The sequence below is a fragment of the Onthophagus taurus genome, chromosome 7, assembly GCF_036711975.1.
Source record: "Onthophagus taurus isolate NC chromosome 7, IU_Otau_3.0, whole genome shotgun sequence".
NCBI classification, from domain to species: domain Eukaryota; kingdom Metazoa; phylum Arthropoda; class Insecta; order Coleoptera; family Scarabaeidae; genus Onthophagus; species Onthophagus taurus.
In genome coordinates, this window is record NC_091972.1 from 36588261 (window position 1) to 36612973 (window position 24713).

At 33.7% G+C, this 24713-nt stretch overlaps 1 protein-coding gene across 1 annotated transcript in view; it reads left to right on the forward strand.

Annotated features, from left to right (window-relative positions):
* Positions 1-3358: 3358 nt before the first annotated feature.
* The window catches only part of LOC111424554 (T-lymphocyte activation antigen CD86-like), a 38242-nt gene continuing 16887 nt past the window's right edge, over positions 3359-24713 (forward strand). The window contains exons 1-2 of the mRNA XM_023058140.2: positions 3359-3671; positions 17565-17754. Of these exons, the coding sequence (XP_022913908.2) occupies positions 17664-17754 (91 nt within the window). The 5' untranslated portion in view covers positions 3359-3671; positions 17565-17663. The remainder of the gene's footprint in view (positions 3672-17564; positions 17755-24713) is intronic.

Here is a 24713-nt window from a genome sequence, read left to right on the forward strand (position 1 = left end):
TTTCCAGTTCCTCTATGTCTGAACTGCTTAGTACCATATCGTCTGTGCACCTTAAGTGATTTAAGGGTACACCATCCACATTCAGGCCAATATTTTCTCAATCCAATTGTTTAAGTATATTTTTCAAGGCAACTTGGGCGAAATATTGCCAGTCCGGCAGGAACGCCGTTACCATTGCTATATTTTCTTTTTTTTGTATCTTCATTTATTTTGATGTGAAAGGTCGCCTGTTCATAGATATTTTTGATGATGGCAGTGTATCGCGAATCTATTCTAGCATCTTCTAATACTTACCAGAAATGACCAAACCTCAATGCTATCAAAGGCTTTCTAATAGTTGATGAATGCTAAGCGTAAAGGGACATTATATTTTTTGTCTTTTACCTCTAAATTGAGTGTTTGATCTTGGATTGAAATGACTTTGCGACTGTCGTCGATTCGTTGAACGAAAATTACCTCGTCCACGCATGTAAAAGACATTTGAGGATCTTGACGGTTCTTCGTCTTTTGCTCCTCTTATAGCGTCACCCAATGACGAATAATTTCTCGCTTTTACTATGGTACGGAGTTCACTATTATGTAAACCTGCTGCAAAAGCACTGATAGCAATCTTTTCATTAACGGTGGTTAAAACTTGCATTGCTTCTACGTCGCCATCAGCCTGACTAATAGTAAGATTAACCAATAAATCTTCCACTTCTTTGCCAAACTCATCTATTGACTTTCCAGCCTGTCTAGCAGTATTTAATTTATGTGACAAAGAACTGGCAGACTGTTTAGTTAAACAATATCCAGTTATATCTCTAACTAAATCTGTATTCGAGGGATACGCGGTTTTTAATCTAATTTTTGCACTTGGCGTTAATCTAGTTTTTAAAACGTAAGTCGTTAACAAAACTTTACCTGCAGCATCTAAAAGTGAATCATGAAGCTCAATAGCTTCTATGAGGCGTTTCGTTACGGCTTCAGTACCGTCCATAACAGGTAGCATACACGCTGCGGTTCTAAGATCAAACTTTTCCGAAATTTTAAAATTTTTTTGTTCTGATCCTTTTATCTGATTTTGACAATATTCTAATCTATCTTCTAATGTTGCCCTAATATTATCTATAAGTTTAACTATTTTTTCTACATATATTTTAACTTCTTGAACTAAAACTGATTCATGAGCACTACTACTAAACTCTTTCCTTAAAGCAATAAATTTATTTTCTAGTTGATTTAGTTTTCCTACCTTCCGATTGAGTAATTCTATATTAGTCCTTCTTTCAACTGAATCTTTTTTTAAGTTCTTATGAAATAACAATAACTCTTCTTTTAACTCTGTCCACTTCTTGGTTGACATAAGGATAACTTTCACTCATCACCTTTAATTGCTTTTATTGCACTTTGTCTTTCACTACACAACTTTTCTTCACTCCTCGATGATACTTGAATAGGGACGTGGTGATGTGAAGAGCGTTAAACTTCAGCTCTGGATGCGGCTCTTCTTAAGGTTCTTCTTTTTACATGGTGCGTATAAGCTTTCACCAGGCGTAACACAAAAGTAATCACCATCATGATGAACATTATGTAGAATATTACAGTAACATCATCATCCATCTTAATTTTATTTTCTTGCACCACGAAGTTTGCATTAACTGCACCATTTTTAGTTAATTCCTGGTTGGTATTCGACTCTTTGCTATGATGTTTTCCCATGTTTAATCGTATAATATTCTTAAAGCTGGTGCGCTGGCAGGATCGCCATGTAATGGTTCTTGATGATGGTGTGAAAGATGGGATTCCGGGTTAGAATAAACGCATAATAGCTACTCTTAATTAATGCATTTATTGACACACTTAGGTTACACGACGTGTCACCTTTCAGCAGTGGAAGCGTACTCTCTTTTCGAGCGATGACCGTCGCTAGACAATACCTAACGTGCGTCATCAAGTGCTTACTATTAACTATCTTAACCTACTTAACAATTTGTTATTATTACACTACAGTGCTCTTAAAGATTGCAAGTGGTCTACAGTACAGAAACCTTGCCGGAAACCGGTCTGCTTCACTGGTTGATATCAACCTAGTTTTATTATAAGACTATTTGTTATAATTCTAGTCAGTAATTTGTAGTGGTGATAAACCTATAGGTCTATAATGGCAGGCATTTGTTTAAAAGCAGTTTTAGGCCTCCTTCAATGGTATTACTTCCCAATTTTGTTCTTCTGTTGTCGAACGGTATGTCTAATGTCGGATATCGACATTTCAGGAAGATCCTCGGCACCGACGTTTAAAACCTCTCTGACCCCAGTTTCCAGTTTTGGTATGGCAGAAGCATATAATTTCATAGAGTTTTACAATTCGTGTTCTGTCTCAGGCTATATTCCCATTTTCGTCCTTTATTTTCGTTATCTTTAGTTTCCAGGATTTGTTTTGTTTGGTATACTCTTAGGTCCAGACAGATGCGAAATAAATGCGCAAATTTACAAAAATTTTTTGGAAAATGATCTACTTACATGATGAGGTTCCGTTGGCAAGACGAAGTGACTTATAGTTCATGCATGATAGTGCTCTACCACATTCCAGCTTTGTTGCTAGGGAGCGCTTAAATAATACTTCTCCAAATCATTGGATTGGCAGAGGTGAGCCAGTTGCGGGCCACCACGTTCTCCAGATTACTTTCCGATAGATTTTTTTATGGGGCCACTTAAAACAACTTGTGTACTCTACACCGATTCATACTTTAGACGAAGTGGGCGGCCGAATCGGTCATAATTTTTGGGCAGTCCAGGATAGCTCGGAATACTTGAACGAGTTCATCAATCAATGGTTCGAAGATGGACATTTTCAGCACTTATTCTAACGTCTAATAATAGCAAAATCCTAAATAAAGGATGTGAAATTTGTTCTTGTTGTTTTAATACACATTGTTACCAATTAATCACAATTTTTGTATTCTACTCTAAAACCATTTTTAGATATATGTTTATAAGAACATTTTTTACAGTTTTACTCCATACACCACATTGCTGAAATTTGCCCAAGTAATTCAGATACGCCCTTGTATGTTAAAATATATTAAAATTATGAATTTAATAATAAAGTTTTCATCTTAACAGTGTTCTAAATACAATAGATTTGTTGAAGGAATTAAATTAATATTTAAAAAAATCAAAGGTACAATTGTAGAATATAAAAGAAGTGCTGGAATTGCAGGTATTGTCATCCTTCTTGTAAAGTGTTAAAGGTACGTCGTGACAATGCTCTGCAGTAGCAGCAGCAACAGTGTCATGCCAATAACGACGCAAGCGCCGTTGTTTCGGAGTTTCTCCGCACAGGGCGCTTCGCATCTCAGTGCGGTTTACTCTTCAACGTGAATCAGTTCAAATTCCGTAACTTTGCGCCGATTCTCGAAATAAAACTAACCGGGGAGAATAGTCCCCGTAGATTTTCTTCGCGCGATCGAGAAAACAAGTTAAAAGAAAGCGTCGGGTCTGGGGAAATCGTGAAAATTACACCTGTATTCTTTATATCAATGTAACGTGCACGGACTTTATAACACATCAAATAAATTCGAAACATCTTTTTTTACTGTAACTTTTTACTTCTTTTTGGAGAAATTTTGGTTGTGCCCGAGGGAAACGTCGCGCTCCGGTGATCAAAAGTTTCGCGAGCGAATGTTTAGGTAAAGTTAATGGAAACGTGCTAGAGCGATGTTTTTTATGCATGATGCATGAGTTTGGATGTGTGTATTTGTGTGTGTTTACGATGTGTGTGAAAATTGCTTTTAAAATTTATAAGATCAATTTTGTTTGAGTTTAAACTCAAAAATGGCGGAGGAGCCGGCTATTTTTGTACTAAATCAATGGTTAAACTAAAAAATTTATAAAATGCACCCATAAAATATCGAGGCAGGTGTAAACACAAATTTAATCGGAATTAATTTGACACGTTTTGCTTTGAAATGCCTGGTGGGAAAAATACGCTTCAACGGTTTAACGAAGATATATGACGGTTAATGCTCATGCAATTAAAAATATTTTATAACATAAACTTTTAAGCACTAAAAATGTAATACATTTATTTATTGGATTTAAAATATCAATTCAATGACGTTTCAATTATTTATTCCTTTAAATTTACAACAAAAGAACAAAGAGAACATTTCAATAAAAATATTTTAATTGTTTTTGCAACCCTTTATAACTTTAGTATTGCACACAAATATTAAATAAAAATCAAATAGGAGTTACAGAAAAAAAAATAACTTTCATGTTATGACAAAAATACTGTTTATTTTGAACTTTTATAATGAAAAATATAACGGAAGCTCGGCTCGTTTACACCCGTTAACTTCTCGACGACATTTTCCAATTAGTTCTGAAACGGGAGTCCCATAAAACTTTCCGTCGCAACTCGATAATGTCGAAATTGGTTTTCAATTTAATTTAGAGCACCCTCGTTTCTGACAATCCCGTCACGGGCATGTAGGAATTTAACGGATAATCGCAACAATTACGCGACCGCATCAAACGGGGAATTTACGTTGCTTCTCTCCAAGCCAAATTGAGCTCTTCAATGCACCTTTTATTACATCATTACCTGTATACCCGTTTAATTAACAATCAATATAGGATTGTGTTTATTACAGTGTGTAACAGTTTTTGATCGAACTATAACTAATAATTATACTATATGTCTTTCTACGCTTCGATTAATTACTATCAAACGCAATAAATATAATTAAATATAATAATAAAATATAGTAGATTGATTAAAATTGTTTATAATTATTAATACTTTGGCGATTAATTATTAAAAGAATATTTTTAAAAGATTCAATTGGTTTTAAGATTTCCAGTTTTTACTTTTTCGCATAAACAAAACCAGATACGAAATATATCGTTAAGAATTATGTTTTTATGACTTATTATGAATAATTTTTATTAATTCCATTCTCATCCACAGATTTAAATTCTTGAGATAAAAGCCATGTTGTTAAATGTGTCAAATAAAAGGTGTTTCGGGTTCTAACTTCGCTAGCTTTGTAATAATCGTTGTTTAGTTATAAAATAATAAGCCAATAGCTTTATGTTGGTTCAATACAAACAATTTTCATCCACGATATCTTTTCCTAACATTTTAAATTTTCATGTTATAATCAAAACTTTTATCTGAAAACGTTAACTTAAACATTTTGAGTTTTAATGGATTATTACGAAAAATGAGAAAGTGTTGGAAAGATAACGTTTATGGATTATATCTTTGTGACTCATTATAAATATTTTTATCATTCTCATCTACCGGTTTTAATTCTTGAGATAAAAGCCATATCGTTGTTAGAAATCAAATTGAGTTTGTTTTTCTAGACGTCCGCCGCATTTGTTTAGTCTCACAGATAATGTCTTGTGACTCTCCACCTACCAAATTATTTGAGAGACTTTATCAGGTTAATACTATGCATCTCCCAGCAAACAAGATGTAACCAATTGCACAACAGTCATTAGATAACACAGGGGAACAAAAAACATTTTTTTCTTGCGGCATAAGTTTATGGAGTCAATTTAAATACATATAATTATGAAGTACTCCGCCTATACAATACACACTATTTCAATTGAATTGACTCTGGTTTTCATGATAAAGCGTTCTACAAAAAATACAGGTTTTTTAACAACGTTCCCTCATTAATGTCTCTTTTTCGAAGTATAACGTGACAAATACTTATCGTTGCCCACGATTTTAACGAATAGCACTTTCATAATTTTTCAGTGTTAAAAAACCCAATTGATTATATTATTTAATTTATTGAGCGTTATTGTTATAAAATGTATGAATTTTTCACAGAAGCCCTGTGTAATAACACCGACCATTTTTGCTACATATGTGGTAAATTTTGTCAAGAAAACAACGAAGTAACATAAATGATTTAGTACAACAAACTTATAGGGCATGTTTTAGAAAACAACTTGGATAACAAGACAAATGCTGGCTCCCACACAAAGTTTGTAAAACTTGCGTGTAATCACTTCGAAAAGGGCTACCGCTTGGAATACCGGTGACATGGACAGAGTTAGCCAAGAAATCACCTTGATGATTGCTACTTTTGTGCTGTTAATGTAAAAAGTATAAACCGATACAAAAAACGCTCTTGGATTTACACCAACGTACAATCCACTAAGCAACCAATCGCTGCATAGTGAAGATTTGCTAATACAGGTATTTGTTTGCTTATTAGACGATTGCTGGGATGATGTGGAAATCTTAAATAGTCAGAGAAAAAACAATAGCGAAAGTGATTTCCATACTCTTCCATATTCTTCCATATTTTAACGATCAAAAAGAGTATAACAACTAATAAACAAGCAACTTTTCATAGATAGCTTATAAAAAACTTTGTAAGGTGTGTTTCTGCATAATTAATAATATGCATAATTAATAATAAATTAGCTTCAATTCCGATAGCTCAATTACTCTTAAGGAAGAATATTAAACTTATTTTAGAAAAACTCTACTTCATCATCATCAGTGGTCAGTGTGTGTAGTTTTCTTTGTCTGTGAGACAGTTGTGCATAAAGTGAACACTGGATCAGGAAAGGCTAGCCATAGAGAATGAACATGACTGTAGGAAAAGCAAATATCGTTTATGAACCGTTGATCAGTCGAGAAAATATCATTCTTCCGCCACTACATATAAAACTTGGGCTATTAAAACATTTTGATAAAGCTCTAGATAGGGATGGCGATTGCTTCAAATATATTTGCCATTTAATTCCTGGTCTCAGTATAGAAAAGTTAAAAGGAGGAATTTTTGATGGGCCGCAAATTCGTACTCTTATAAACAACGATAATCGTGTATAGCATTGATTCCGTGGTTCGATATTTTCAATAGTGATCTTAAACGATTTATTATGATAACAATGTTTGAAAATTTCTTAATTTTGAAAGCCCATATCTTAGCCATTTATGGGTTTAGATCAAAAATTTTTACACGAATCGTCATCATTTTCGCTCTAGTGTATGTGATTAAAAGTATGCCACGACTTACAGAAACATCCTGTATAGTTTGAATATCACACCTTTGTTAGGTATTAGTCGACGGGGTACCCCATATCTTAAGAACATAAATAAAAGCTGAAGATGTTTTCTTTAAAATTGTATATAACACGTGTTGTCAAATTAGGAATAACCTGTTATCTGTTTCAAAATATTAACCCTTCGTCTGTAAACGGTTTTTTTACACCTTCCTTCTGTAACGGTGGGTCTTTCGGGTCGGGCCGTTTTTTCATCCTGTTAATGCACTCAAAAAATTTTATAAACAATTCATGATTATGTTCGAAACCTTCAACTTGATAAATCAATCATAAAATTATAATAATAATAATAATAATAATGTCTTTATTCGTACCAACATCAAATTAACAAATTAAATATTCTATACAAAACAAAAAAAATAAAAGAAAACAAAATACTAAATTCACTAGTAAATTATAATAGTACGAAATGGCGAAGTTCAGTGCCGAGACACTGCTCAACTTAACCTTAAATTCCATTATAATAATATTCAAAAAATTCCAAAACGTTCAGCAACAAGCGAACAAACTAGATATATAAAGAAAATTATTAAAGAAATACCTCTGCCAGTACAGACAGAAACGGAAAAAAAAATGTAAAAAAAAAGAAAACTAATACTTAATAAATGCCACCTTCGCCTTACATTTAAATAGTTAGGATGGCCGTCTGTTGATCAAGTAAGCAACCAAACACTCGCTTTTTAAATGAGGAGACGCTTGCTAGCAGTTTCGTTTCAGTGGGTAAATCATTGTACATCTTTACAATCTGATAACTGAAGCTCCGTTTAAATAATTCCGTATTGTGGTTAGGAGGTGACAGAGCCCCCCTGAATCTCAAATTCAAGTTATGAATGTCAGTGCGATATTGAATTTTTTGGCATAAATATTGAGGCTTTTCTCTCTGAATTATGTTGTAATAAAACACACAACAATGCAGCTGCCTCCTACGGACCATATTAAGCCATTTTACCTCTGTCAACTTATGTGAAATTCTGTCATACTTCCTAATCCCGAAAATAAATCGCAGACAGGCGTTCTGAACCCTCTGTATGCGCTGCTCATCGACCCTAAGTAAAGACGGCCCATACACCACATCTCCAAAATTAAATTTTGATAAAATCAGCGCATTACAAAGTAGAATCTTAGTGTTGACAGTGAGAAGATGGCGAGAGGGGTACAGAGCTTTTAGTTTACCAAACGCACCCTGAAGCATACTTGTCACGTGACTCCGGAATCTCAAATCCGAATCCATCACCAACCCTAAATTACGTGCTTCAGATACAATGGGGAGCGTTGATCCGTTGACCGTTACCCTGACATCTCCACCATAACGCAAAATATCCATTTTTCGGCCAAATATCATAACTTTTGATTTATTCGGATTGATTACTAAACTGTGATGGTTGGCGGCAGACACCAGATCCGACAATTCTATATTCAATAAATTCAGATAATGTTATTGTTCTTGAGGTTTATATGATATATACACCTGAGTATCGTCTGCGTAAAAATGAACTTTGCAGTACTTAAAAATATTACTTAAAGGTGCTGTGTAAATTGAGAACAGGGTTGGGGAGAGCACAGAACCCTGCGCCACACCCGACCCAAGAAGGCGTACATTAGATTGATGGTTAGACAGCTGCACGTATTGTTGACGACCACTTAAGAAATTCTCAAAGAATGCAACTGCTGAATCTTCCAGCCCATAGTGCTTTAATATAGTTAGTAAGAGGTTGTGATTTACTGTATCAAATGCCTTCGTGTAATCCAATAGAACAAGTATAGTCATGTACCCTCTATCTGTTGCACCCATTATGTCATCGATTACACACGTTAAAGCAGTCGTACAACTGTGACCATGTCTAAATCCAGACTGAACCGAAGGAAGGATGTTATTAATTTCCAGGTGATGCTGCAGTTGACCATTAATAATTTTTTCCATGATTTTTGACATTGCCGTTAGTATACTTATTGGACGAAGGTCAGAAACGAGGATCGGATTAGCAACTTTTGGAATCGGGCGCACGACTGCTACTTTCCACAAAGAAGGAAATACACTATTTTGAATACAAAAATTAACAAGATGTGTGACATAAGGCAGTAGAAATGGCATACAGTATTCTAATGTTTTAACCGATACTCCATCGGTACCAATTGCATTAGATTTAATTGATTTCAAAATCTTCAGAACATCGCTTTCAGACACTGTAGAAAATCTGAGAGGGATTACAACACGTTCATTTAAGTTGGAATACATATTATTATCAACGGTGGTATTAGTGCTGGGAAGCGAATCAATAAAGAAATCGTTAATAATAGAAGCATCTTGAAAGTGGTTAGGAAGCGATCTATGTTTGGACTTAATTAATTTCGTGGATTTCAAAGTATGCCAGGTCTTAGCACCGTTACCCAAATCCAAAAAATTTTGTAAATATTTTTGTTTACAATTGCGATGCATATTTGTAACCAAGTTACGCGCCGTTTTATATAGCTGCCAATGCGCGGGGTCTCGTGAGCGCTTAAAAGATTGAAGCAGTTTATCTCGATTTTGCATTGCTGCTCTTAGTTCAGCAGATATCCAGGGGGCCCCTGGCTTAGTAATTCGAGCTTATCGAAAAATTTATTTCTGCATACATATTCTTTTATATAAAATGAAGAAATTATTTGCCTAAACAGTTGTAGTTCGGACAGGAAATACCCAGGTTTACAGAAGAAAGGTTAAAACCAAGTACAAAATTTAAAAAATTAGGGAAGGTTTATTAAGAAGAGATTTTTAGTGTTACATTAAAGCTGAGAACTTCTTTTTATGAATAATGTGTAATGCATGTTGGATTTAGTTGATAACAAATTTAGAAAAGCAAACCGTTGTTGCCCATCCATTTAAATGAAAGAAATTTTCTGATATATCGTCAGGCTTTTCGTTAGCCTAAACCAAAAAAACCGTGTTATTTCTATACTTCATTAACGATACGTTTCCTTAGATGTTGGTCGCAGGTATTAGTTCATTTTGGTTATGACCTCAATTATGCTTTGCATTACCGCGACAGGAATTAAAGTGATATCGCAACGTACGATTATCTGCTTGAACTCTAAATTTGAATAAGTTGACAAAATTTCCTGACTGAGGTTGCTTCCCCTGAAAAGTGAGATCATGAATATCAACATTACTATAAATATCTACTGAATGACATCTTTCCGTGTCTCTTCTATTACAAATTTAAAACTTGCTGCTATAATACTCTATTTTTTATGTTATCTATTTTTTGTTTGGTCCACTTATTGATCTTTTAAAATTTTCTGAATAATAATATTCATAATTACCGTTTTTAATGAACGCTTAAAAGTACACAAGTTTTGCACAAAGCTTCTTTTAAATAGAAAGAATATTCTCGCCATGAGTTTTTATTTAACTCATTTCGATTTGATCGTACTGTCAGCGTTTCCCTTAAAAATATGTTTTTTCGTGATACGAATTAATCAATGACTTTAATTCCATGTCATCATTAGCTCCAGTCTTATCTACATAAAAGTCCAAATCAAACACCCGTGCAACAAACCTCTTAGCAACAAACTTTAACCCTTGTTTTTTCATCTACTTTAAAAGCCGATATCTTCGTTTCTTTTACAGATAGCGGAATATTAAATACACCCCGAGAAAGCCTGGTCTTTTTTTCATCTAAAATCTCAGTGTCATGTCATAATATTAACAGTGGAAAAAATATAAAGAATGTCTCCGTGTGCCAAACACACTTCATAATTATCAAACTACAAGCCCGGGTGCAGTTGTTATGGAACAGCATTAAGAAAAGTTTCATCAATTTGAAAAGAACACACTTTGAACTATCTAAATCCGGGTTTAGTCTGGTCAATCTATAAAACACCTCTAATAAATACCCTACACATAGAATCGATAGATTGATCTTTTTCAATACAAATCTTTTGTTTGGTAGGAATAAAATACTAAAGCAGTATCTATCATATAGGAAATATGAGATTTTAAAACCATTTCTTTGCATTTCTTTTTACAAAATGCCTTTTTGAATTTCCTCACTTTCGAGATTATGACTTTCTTATATGTTACGGACAAAACTCCGAGGCAATATAGAATTTATAGACATGTTTCCGCTCTATGCAGCGATGAAGAAAAGATCAGACTTTCTAGTGGTGCATTTAATATTTCTGTCTCTCTAAAGTTAACGAAGATATCAGCGTGTAAAGTAGGTGGAAAAACAAGGGTAAAAGTTTGTTGCGGTCGTTGCACGGGTAAATCAATCTCATTACTTATTTTAATTGATTGTGACAAAATAGTTTCAGTAGGTGCAATAGCACCAGATGATGTGGTTTCTTTAAGAAAACAATTGTTAAATTGCGAATCTCTCACAAGAATAACACTAAGACGCTTCAATTATCATAATAAAATTAATAATACAATTACGATGATTTAAAAAATTAAGATAAAATTTTAAGTTTTCGAATTCTTATAAAGTATAAACTTAGCGAATCCAATATATGTTCTGTTCTACATTGTATCGATGTGGTATCAAATGTATTGCCTCGGCCGCAAGCGACCTCGTCTTAACTAGGTATTATAGCAGATTTTTTATAGTAAGGTCAGTTCGCTTGCGACCACGGCTTTGCAATATATCTTGTCCAATATTGTACCGAAAATGGTATCAAATGTAGTGCCTTGGCCGCAAACGACCTAAGCTTAACTTACATTGAAAAATACACTATAGTATCTAGTTTCGACCTCCCTTTAACGCAGTATTTGTTCAGTAGATGTACGGATGTTGCTACCGCGACCTTTTTGATGTTTCTAAATTGACGAATTTTTTATGTTTTCACAACACATTGTTTATGAGATGATATCAAGTTCAGAAACACTCACCTAGAATAATTCGGAAGTGTTTCAACACTAAACTTCGTAAATTTAAAATATCCCTCACCGAGTACGTCTTTATCTACAGAATACTTACGTTGAAATAGTGGTTTTTTGATTTAAGGATATAACCCCGAACCTCTAAAACTAAGCTTGCCAGGTACTTCCAAAGTAGGAGCATCCTGGTTTAAGTGAACATGTGTTTCAAACATAACATAAAACGAGTGTAACGCGAATAACTTGAATGAAGTTGGAGTAGCTTAAAAAAATTAAATTGCTGTATTTATAAACTTAACCAATTTATTTTTATATATGTATAAACAAAATTGTTAAAATGGGAATTATAAAAATGAAAAAATTTTTTGTGTAGAAATGCAAAATATTTCACATTGTTATTACTTCATTATTCATTTATTTTCAATTTTATATTTTCAAGCATTACTTTGCATTGTTCATCGAATTGTATTTTTAAACTATATTATTTTACACGTTAAATCATCACTCATTTCACATTCCGTTGTTATATTTATATTAGAATTTCCAATACAGAACCTATTGTTAATCACAATACTCTTGTTAAAATTAAATTTGTATTTGACAAACATTCATCGAACCAAAAACCTTTCCATCCGTCTTTGAACCCAACCGTACTGTTGAAACGGTTGCAATATTTGGCGATCCATGAACAACACATAGCCGGAATATACGAAATGTATGACTTTGGTACTCGGGCACAACAACGGGAACCCGTTCATCTATACGGGTACGTCTTTGTCCGTCCCATCTGGGACCCTTTTGTTCGCAAACGTTGTCTGCGGAAAAGCGGAAAATTCACCATCGCCATATCGAGACGGACGTATAATGCAACTCCGAAACCCCGGAAAAAGTGGCGCTTAATTTGACACGTGAAGGGTTTAAGGGAATGAAGAGGAACTCGGGATGGTAATGGAATTATGGATTTTCTTTTCCTCATTTCAAACTTTTTCAAGTCCTCTATCAATTTGTAGAGTAACTGGAATGATTGGATACATTTTAAAATGGGTACCTTTTTAAATTTATTTTGTCTTTTTCTTCAATTTCAAAACAAATCACGAATCAATAAAACCTAATTTAGATCCAATACAACCTAGTCGAAACTAGTTAATACAATATCGGTGTTTCCTAGAACATTGAATTGGACCCGATAATTTATAATTCAACATTGTCTAGAATTCGTTCGTTTGGTTGGTAGAGTGTACAATGAAGGCCCTGCTTTGGTATTCCGACAGCAAAATAACCTCCGTTTCCAGAAAGTAATCCTCCGGTTCCTTTATTTACGCCTACGTCCTCCTCTGTTATCCGGGCTATACATTGACCTGAATTATTGAACGTGTTTTCAAATTAACTTTGCCCTCTTGACTTTATACCTACGGCATTCTCCGTTCTGCACCGTGCTGCGGTTAGATAATACCCCAGTTTATGTATAACGGTAGTGCACCGATATATAAATACGGTGATCAACAAAGTTTTTAGTAACTAATGGAAATTAGTTTGATCAAATATTATGTATTATTTATCAGACGTCGTATTATAAAGTATTTGTCCAAATTATTAAATATAAGTCCAAATATATTGATGTTGATGTTATACAACTATTGATCTAACCAAAATAATCTGGTTGTTTTGTAATTAACGATTTAACATTAACACGTAATGTAATAAATTTAACAAATTCCTGTCTCATTGTAAAATTATAGAAAGCCAATAAAACGATCATTTCAAACGAGCCTTTGTTCATTTCATTTCATTTCATTCGCCAGTCGTATGGTTAAATATTCATAATGGCATAAAATAGTATTCATGTAAATTGTAGCCCCGTAGCGTATTGTTTTATGTGCATTTACGCGCAATTGCATAATTAGGTTATTTTATATTATATTTAGTTACTAAAATAAAAATGATAACGTATTAATTATAAGTAATTATTAAATCGAAATTGAAAATTACAAACAGTTATACATTTAGTTACATAACGTTAAGATATTTTAAATATATTCAGGTGCTTTCCCCCAATGAGTTATAAACATGCAGAACTTGATTGTGTAAAACATAAAAGAGATAATGAATGTGTATAAATGACAATCGTACTTTAACACACAGGATGATAAAATGGAATCAAAACACAAATATAAAAGAAATAGTTTTATATGAACTTTAACATTGGTTGCAATTGATGCAACCAAAGCCCGATTGCGTCAATTCATCCCATTAGAAAGGAATTAGGGCAAGAGAAAACAAACAGTAAGTTGACATTTGCAGAAAGTTTAGCAGACGTCTTTACACTGAATCTAACCCAAGATAATAAACTTAAAGGTATAGATAATTTAAATGCATGAAACATTACTGCAATTAGCCCGAAATCTAAATCCTAAAAAGCAACGAGTTTCGACCTCTTCCCAGGAAAAATGCTTAAGCTTAAGCTATAGTCATGTTAATTTATTTATTCAACACAGGTATTAGATCAAAAAACATTCATTCTCGTAAACTGGAAGGTTACTGAAATTATGATGCTATATAAGCCAGGTAAACCGCATGACGCCAAAACATATAGACCAATATCACTCCAGCCAATAGTTTCCAAACTATTTGAAAAGCGTTGCTAAAACGATGATTCAACAAAATTAATAGCTGACTCAATACTATATAGATATGATCGACTAGAATCGATCGAGTACATCGTATTACAGATGTCATAGCGGTAAAAATAACTTGAAAGATAACAAGTTTTCTCTGTACTGTTCCTAAACGTAGCACCAGCCTTGCTAAAGTCTGACAAAAAGGCCTGATTTATAAGTTGAACAAAATCTTGCCAAAAATTATGTAGGTTGTAACATCGTACGTAACCAACAAAGAGATACCTCTACCTTATGTCCTGTATACCAGCGATATACCAGACCTACATCATATAACACTTGCTACGTTCACAGGCGATATAGGTTAAGCATTTTAGGGAGCTAGCGATAGTATATGGGTGTGGATCAAAAGATAGAACATAAAATGGAAGGAATCAAAATCAACGGATATAAATTTTACAAACAAAAATCTATCTAACCCTTCACCTTTGATCATTACGGAACAATAGTTCTGTTCCGTACGAAAACAGTTCAAAATACTTAGCACACTTCATGCCAAGTTGAGGTACAAGATTCATAGTGAAAAAAAAAGCATAATGTAAATGGCTAACAGGAAGACATTCTGACCTATTATTGTATAATAAAACTATGGTACACAATCAGATCATAGAACCTATATGGTTATATAGTTTCCAAGTATTCCATTTATTTCCAAATAAAACAGCCAGTCTAAAATAAACTTCTACGTACTATGGCAAAAACCACATGTAAGGTGTAATGATATACATAGGTTCTTAAACATCCCAACAGTCAAGGAAAGAATCAAAAGTACAACAAGAAGTACGAAGAACACATATGAGAATCAAGAATTTTAGTAGTTAACTTTTTTGAATTAACTACTGGATAATCACTGCTGATTATATCATTTATATAGGTAATTCTACATAAGCATGTTTCCCTAAATGGGTATTATGAATATTTTGTTAATTGTGTTTATTCCCTAAAGATAAGCTGTTCAAATAGTTTAGTTTTGATTTCCTGTTCGTTTTTAGTAAAATATTTGAAAGACTAAGTATGGATGATGAGGAGTTGAAAATGTTATACAAACGCTCTTACATTAAATTCGCAAAATCAGATTCCGTTTTACTAATATCTTGAGCACTAAGACAAAAAAGAACAACAATATAATAAATCTCAATATTTTCAAATTCGGATAAAGGATACGCATTTCATTAGATGGAATGAACCTTGTTGAATCCGCACAAAGTCGCCACTCATTGTACGTCTTGTTAACCAATTTTTCCTATATACATCTCATAGCTAAGATGTCAGACTAATGTTGCTATTTATTCCATTCATACTGCAAGCAAATTTATCCTACTTTTCTGTTGGGGAGTACTTCTAAATATTTTACCGAGTCCTCACAACATCTTCATTATCTATTAAATATCACCCTTGTTATTTCTCAAGATCATTACAAGCATATTTTTCTTTAATTATCAACAATACCGTTAATATATCTCATTTCTAACATCACTTAATACGGTCTCCATCAATATTTTCGATCAATAGATCATCCATGATATCTTTCAACATCATTACTGGAATTCATCAACACTGTCAATAATATCGTCCTTAATTTGTCCTAGATACCTATACGGTTTAACATTCTCTAACATAAAATAGTCATCTGGGAATGTTATAAAATATTTTGAGGTTTTTGAGAATCCTAAAACTTTTCTTTAATCTAAAAATACATGACATAAAGTTAAAACTGTTAACATTATTTTTTAAGTTGTCTTAATAAATTCCAATCAATGTAATAATAATAAAATAAAACAAATATCACACGTAAAATGACTCGTATGGCCGACGACATAAATAAAAAATGTTAAAAAAAAATATTTTTAATGTATACTGGTATCACAAAGCGGAAATATTGAATAAAGTTAAAAATATTGCTCAAACGCCGAAACGTGAAATACAAATTGTACGGACCTATTTTACAAACGATATTTTAAAATGATACAATTCGCTAGCCATTATTGTTATATTGCGTATACTGAAGCCGACGTAAAGTTTGACCTCTCTATGTATGTTTAAATTAACCTCTGGCACATAATTGTCAATCAATTAGGTCCCAAATGGAATTTCGCCGTAAAAAGGTATTCGAATGCGGACCCTGATTTCCAGTTAACTACAAATTAATTTCGGCAATTGTTGTAATATACCTACAATGTCGTTTTAATTATCTGTTAAAATTCCATGGTAAATATATACTATTTGCGGTCAATTAAACGAATCCATGTTTTACGATTCGTACGTCGAGCAGAAATCACGAAAGTAGGTTACATTTGTTCGTATCAAAACGATTGGGTTTTCAATTCCTCTTGATTACACCAAATTACATCAATCCCGTTCAATTGAGACAAATCCTAAAGGAGGAACGCTAGAATAAGTGACAGAAAATCGATTCAACTTGGAGAAATATGTGCTACGCTTTTAACACAGTTAAAGTTTCAGTAATTTTACGTTTTTTTAAAACGAAGTTACAATTTCAAGTTGATTAATTGTCTCTGACAGTAAAGCGAACTCTACAAGCTTTTTCCATTACTCTACATTGTTATTAGGTGTATTAAATTTTTAATAAACCTATTTTAAGTAACAAATCGAATACAATCTCATTATTTAATACACCACATTTAACTTCTTACTTTTATCCATAAATAATTGATTAAAAATTCGTTATTATATCATCGAGTTGTGTGAACCAAACGATGTGTCATCACGAAGGCATGTTGTTTGCCGCTTAAGGATGTTTATGCAGACCGTCAGTAACAAAGGGGGCATATTAATATTTACTTTCTAGGGCAGGGGGAGAAATGGTGGTAGGTACTCTGAAACGTGACTTTACTGCTGAGCCGTTAAACTTAACATGTGCTTGCTTGCATCGTCGGCATTAAGCCATTAGTCGTTGTCAGTCAGGAGTATAAACTTGTTAATTCTCTTTGCAGGTAACACGAGTGACGAAAATGTGACAGCAGCGGTGTTGGAGGTATAAAACGAAACTTTCTAAAAGAAATGGACGGATAAAATAGTTTAATTTAGGGAGAATGGGTGATCAACAACATTCTCTGAAAATTGTTCTTGTACTCGTCACGTTTTGGTTCTTTATGGTTTTACCGTTACCGTCCAATGATACAGGTAAGTTAATTATTGATTTTATCTAATTCCTAATGACCGTTAAAGTTAACATAGCATTTATGTCTTTTGAATGTATTTTTTAATCAATTTATAAAAATCCTAATATAGATAAGAACAGACCACTTACTGAAAAGCAACGTAAAGTCGCAAAGTAGCGATTATGTCCACTCTGAGAATTCAAGTACGGGTTGTGACGATGAGTTGTCTTCGAAATTACTTCAAATGCGACTGATAATTTGTTATTAGAAAATCCCAAAAACCCTGAAATATTTATCTAAGAAAATATTGAGTAGTAAGTGAAGAAGTTACGAGATAACTCGTAGCGTAATATTAAATAAATTATTATTAAAATTGCTATTAATCATCATTAAAATAGTGTGATACTGTGTCATTTCCCTGTTTTCTATCAGTACATGAACGATACGCTCGAGCTGTTCCTCCGGATGAGGTCGACAATGTTCCTTAAGTGTTACATGGTTATATCAGGACGTTATATGAACTGCCTAAGAATGATTTTCCTTTAATGTTTGTTAAACCGTTTGATGTTAAATGCTTCCCGTGCAATCGAATTCCAAAACAATGCTCAGGGAGCAGCACAGGTAAAAATTATAAACTGACTTAACTGCCAAGCGGGCCAAATCATTCCCGATCAGCTCATCATATTCGATCAGAACATGCCAATTCAACCCTAAAGCAATCCATCTCAGTCAACTCTTCGTTACTCAAAGTTGTCACGTGGCTGGGTTGTGTTCAAAGCAATCTAATCCAACCACAAACTAAGCTTAGTCAGCTTCAAACCAACCCAACCCAACTTCAAAGCATGTAAACTTAAATTTAAAGCATGCAACCAAACCCCAAAGTGATTGCATCCAATCATAACCTTATTGTAATTCAAATTGATGTGTGGTTGGGTTGGACCAAATAGACTGGAATGAATTAAACTGTTTACAAGAAGGCTTGCTTAAGTAAAATCTTACTTAAATCTCAGAATTCGTTATTCTTAGTTTAGCGAAGACCGTTTGCAGCTGAGGCGCTACAATATCTGTCAATCAGTTTTGTCATACATTTCTCCTTTTAAAATTAGCTGAGATCGCTTGTGGAAGAGGCGGTACAATCGCCCGGCTAAAGAAGAAAAATCATGCATTCTCCACCATAAGTTTAGCCAATATCGCTTGTGGTCGAGACAGTGCAATATAGTTTCCAATTTTGAGTAAATATGGTGCAGAGCCTCGGCCGCAAACGACCTCGGCTAGCTTGCGCAAAATCTTATATTCTTGATACTGAGTTTAACAGAAGTTGCTAGCTACAACTGCAAACAAACAACTACTACTGCAAATCGTTACAAAAGGCATTAATTCCCTTTTTTTGTGTGTAACCTTAGGATTAAACGAGATCACTTCCACCTGAGGGTACAGTACTTCTTAAACAGTTTGAGCTTAATATGATATTAATTTCATTTTAATTTAACAACAAATCAACCGAAACCAATCTCAAACCAATCCTAATTATAAAACAATTTATCCATCCCCAAAATCAAACCAAAGCTAGCAATCCCACTACCATAAACAAAGGAATTTAACCATAAATTAATAGACTCGCAAGCTAGCTAATCAAATCCAAAGCAAATAAACTACAAAGTAACTCAACTGCAATGCAAGACAATTGAACCCAATATCATAAAGTTAATTACAAAGTAAGTCAATTTAACTCCAAAGAATTTCAACTCAACTTATCGTAACTCAAAATGTTGATCCGTGGTGGAATTAGTACTAAACCAACCCAAATGAACACAGCTACAAACTAACCCAAGTTTGCCCAAATCCAATGTATCGCAACACAACTCCAATATGACTGAATCTAACCCTAAAGTACTTCGAAGATAAAGCAGAGCAACTCAACTCCAATCAATCTACCACAGCTCCAAAAAAATATGACCATAAAGTAGTAGAAGTTCTAAGCTAACTAATCACATCCATAGTAAATGAAGTACAAAGTAACTAAACAACCCCAATACAACTCAAACGCAAAGTAACTCTACTTCACACCATGCAGATCTAACTCCCTAACTCATTTCATCGTAAAGTTGATACGGGGTCGGATTAGGTGCATAACAATCAAACTAAATACAATGACGAACCAAGCCAAATCACGCTCAAACCAACCAAACATAATTCTAAAGCAATACAATTCAATACCATATTCAACAACATCCAACATTACGTATCAATTTTGAATTGGAAACAAGTGAGTTGCATTGCTTATGTTGGGTTGGGTCCAAAGGAATCCAAGCCAACCATGAACCAAGCAAGGCCAACTTCAAACCAACCCGACCTAACTACAAAGCAAACTTATCCAACTCCAAAAACCAATTCAAAACAAAGTAATCTAACTCCAAATCAAGCTAATCCATCCCCAAGGCAAGATAATCATTAAATAATCAAGCCCCAAGACAACTGAAGTTGAAAATAACTTAAACAAGCGTGCCACAAGAATCCCAAAGTTCAAACTACATAATAACTTAATCCTAAAAACCTAAGAAAATTATTTAATTCCAAACGTTTCTAATGCAACTCAGTTTATATCCAGCTGCCCACTGTAATTCTCAAGATCCAATTGATTTCATGTATATAAGTAGGAAGGCTTTCACGGCATGTGGTAATTAAACTAAAACTAGAACTAACACTAATACTATCACTAGAACTAACACTAGACCTAGAACTCTAGTATTAATTCTAGTGATAGCGCTATGTTAGTTTAGTTCTAGATTTAATTTAATATATTTCATGTATGCAATTTTTTTAAATTTAATTTACCAAAATGTATTATAACAGTATATAAATTTATTATTTACAAATAATATTTTATTTCATTGAATTTTTTATCGTATCTATTTCGAAATGAAATAAAAACAGAAATTGAATTAATTAGGGTCGTTCGCCAATTTAAGTAATTATCGTCCTTTTTTTTGTCGGGACGAGCAACGACGCAAAAATTAAATTAATTTAGGATCGAGTGTCGACTTCAGTACGGACATTTGCATATCCAATTATACCGTATTAAAATATTTACATAAATTCCAACTCCCTGTGGTTGTCGGTACCGGACCCATTCTTCAATTTCCTGCTGTGTACCGGACCGTATGTTTGCGGGCTGCAGTCGCCCGCACAGGATGTAGCGTGTTTCACGCGAACCACAACCTGCGACTAGTACCGAAAATCCTTTTAAATCTTAACTATACCGACAGAATAAAAATCTTTTTAAAAGAAAATTAAATAAATATTAATTCTTAAATAATCTTGAAATGAATGTGAAGTAAAAGGAAACCTAAAAGGAAACAAGTTAAATTGTATCTTAGTAACCCAGAAGAGAAGTCTTTTATTTTCATTGCACTATTCAAGGATCTAGTTGGGACAAGTATAATCTATTAATTTACTTTAGAGATCGCATTCGTCCAAGAAAGTTGGATGGACTAATGTACTGTGACGCTGTACATGTTGGGGTCAGGACGATTGCATTTTCTCCAAGTTGAAAAGACGAAAAACGCAGACGAAATACACGCGGGGTTGGGTTACGTTAACCGGGGGCATTTTCCGATGGCATAGTGTTTTATTGCCGCGTTACTTTTCCAGTTGCCCACTGCTGCCATCCAATTTCACGGCAGAGCACCGTCTAGCTTGATATACAGTGCTTAAACTTAATATAAAGTTATACGGGCCGTCGGCTAACTACTTTTTCGAAGTTTATTTTTCTTGAGGCATTCCATCCCGGTAACCTTAATCACTCATTATTATGACATGACGGGCAGGAAATAAAGGGGAGCGGAAAACAAATTACGAAAGTGAAACGGATTAACTGTGATGAAAGTAAACATTTTCCTTTGTTACGTAACGTAATTTTCAAGTAAACGGCGAATTTCTACAACTCCAACGGTTTAAGCAGAATTGCATGGAAAAACAGTTTTAATCGTTTTTCACATTTTTTCTTAGTTTACGCTATGCAAGACAAAAGCCTTTTTAGCCTTTTTTGTTTTTTAGTACAATTAGTAATTCCTTTACCATTAGAATATGCTAATAACTTTGTTTAACATGGTGGAATTTCATCGTGTCGGGATTTGCTTAATCCGGTGTTTACGGGAAAGATTAACCTGGATTGTCCTTTACTTGCTTATTTACTTCGAATATTTACGAAATCTAAAAAGAAACATTCGAACATAAAGTAATAAAAATTTATTACACAATTTAGTAAAATAAATCATGAAGATATACTTTAATACATTATCTCAATGAACAGATTTGTATTAAAATTTCTTTAAAATTTACGTCAATCCATCTAATTCCAAAGCAACTTAACTCTAAAGTATCCTAACTCCAAAGTATGCCAACCAACCCCAAAGCAATCCATCTCAAATCTTCATTACTCAAAGTTACTGATCTCAAATTACATACGATATCAACCCCAAAATGACGAAATCCATGCCAATTACAAATCAACTCAAGGCAACTACAAAACATGCCAACACAAATCCAAAGCATGCCAATCAAACCCAAGGAGATCGAATTCGACCCTACTGCAACTAAACCACAAAGCAATACAACTCCAAATCAAGTTAATCCAACCCCAAGGGAACATAATCATTAAATAATCCAAGTCGCTAATCTACCCACAAAGCAATTGAACCCAACCATGTACTAAGTGAAACAAGCTCCGAAGTAACTAACCTACTCAACTCAACTCTTCGTAACTCAACGCTGACACAGTTGGGTTGGGTCAAGAAGTTTCAGGACGTTATATTAATTTCAGTAGAGACCACTTCAGATACAACGCCCGTAATGTACTACGTCCAAATACCGTGTTATCAGCTTTACCCACCCCTCTTTCCATAACGAACTCGATAATGGGTAACGCGATAACTCATAACGGGTAACCTTATTAAATATTGAAATCCTTATTAATTAAGCTTTCATTTCAGATATTAAGCATCAAAATATCTTAATCTGACCATATGATGTAGAAGTTCTAACTCGATTATAATCGATTCAGATAATGCATTAAAATAAGTTGCCACACTAAATTCATAAGTGATAAAGATTTCTTTTAAGATATCATACATGAAAATATCTCAAGTTATCCATATGATACAGAATACCCAAACCTAGTTTTTAATCGAATGAAGCTCATCTGAGTAACCCGACCTTAAAGATATCGAGTAACTCAAAAATTACGCGTCATACTGCAGCGAATTCCTTATTAATTAACCTTTATTTTCTGATATCACATAGTGAAATATCTTAAATTTAACAAAAGTTATCAAAAGGAGTGATATAAATCATGGTTTTCTTCATTTGAAACTACAAAGCAAGTCAACTGCAATATAAACCGTTCCAACCTCATAGCTCAAACTCAACTACAAAGTAAATCAACCCCATTTGAAAGGCTTTCAATCACGAAATAACCCAATTTCACAGCATACCTATCCACCGCAAAAGCAACCCAATTCAAGTTATTGTAATCAAATTCCCTGATATATGCTTGGGTTGAACAAGATGTTTCATGACGTTATATTAACTTCAGCAGAGATCACCTCAGATACAACGCCCGTCATGTCATAGGTCTAAATACCGCACACCAACTTAAATACAAAGCAGAAGCTCAACCACATAGCGATCAATCTCCAAACCAATTTAACCACAAAATAACACAACTCCAAAGTATGCTAATGCAATTCGAAAGGAACCTGGCTTAACTCATTGCAACTCAAAGTTGATGAATGGTTGGGTACTGTCCAATACAAGTACAAAGCATGCCAATCCAAACCCAACGCCAGTGTAACCGAATCTGAACTTATTGTAAATTAGCAATAAAGCAATCCAACTCCAAATGGAGCTAATCCAATTCCAAGAAAAGGTAACCATAAAGTACTCTAATTCTCTAGTTATCTAATAAAACTCCGAAGCAACTCAAAATCAATTACACATTAAATCAATCCAACTGACAAAAGCAACAAAGTAACTCTAGAGTATACCAAACCCACCTTAATGCAACCCAACTAAATTGTTTGTAATTAATGCCGGGTTTATACAGAATTTAGCTGTAAATTTAAATTTAAAGATTTAGATTTAAGGATTTTATTTAGCTTTAAGAAAAAAATTGATTTATACAGAATTTAAGATTTACAGAATCGCAACCTCAAGAAACAAAATATTACTGGTTTTTGTGTTGTCATTTTCTAGCAATATCTTATGTTTATGTTCAGAACATTTTTTATCGTAAATATAACGGTAGTTCTCAACAATTTTAATTAATTTTCCTTCGAATTCACTCATTTTGTTGGCACAGAAATAAACAACTGTTGAGGTTAGGTTAGAACACGCTATTTACACCGGTCGACCATTGTATACACCTCATTGAGGTCGTCTTGCACATGTGTGACGCTGTAAATTTAGAAAAGTTAACCAACTTTATGTTTACAGCTAAATCTTACAGCCTTGTATAAACGATACATGGGGTTTCAATACATTTAACTCTTACAGTTAAATTTTTTAATTTAAATTTACAGCTAAATCGTCTGTATAAACCCGGCCTTAAACTTGCCTTGTAGTTGGGTTGTGTCCAAAGCAATCCAAATCAATCATAAAACACAAAATCAATCCAAATCCAAAGTGTAGCTAAAATGTAACTTAAAGTATAACCCAAATGATCAATTTCAACGCTACTGCAACTTAATCACAAAGGAATCCTACTCCATATCAAGCTAATCCAACCCCAAGAAAATATTATGATAAAGTGAATAAAGTCCGAATCAAATCCCGAAATAACTTAATTATACAGTAACTAAGCAAGTCAAATGAAGCTCACAGTTCGAACTTAACTATAAAGTAAGATGGTCCAACTTCAAAGCAACTCAACGCAAAGTCTCAATCCAAACCCAAAGTAGAATAACTCAATCCTTCGAAACTAGA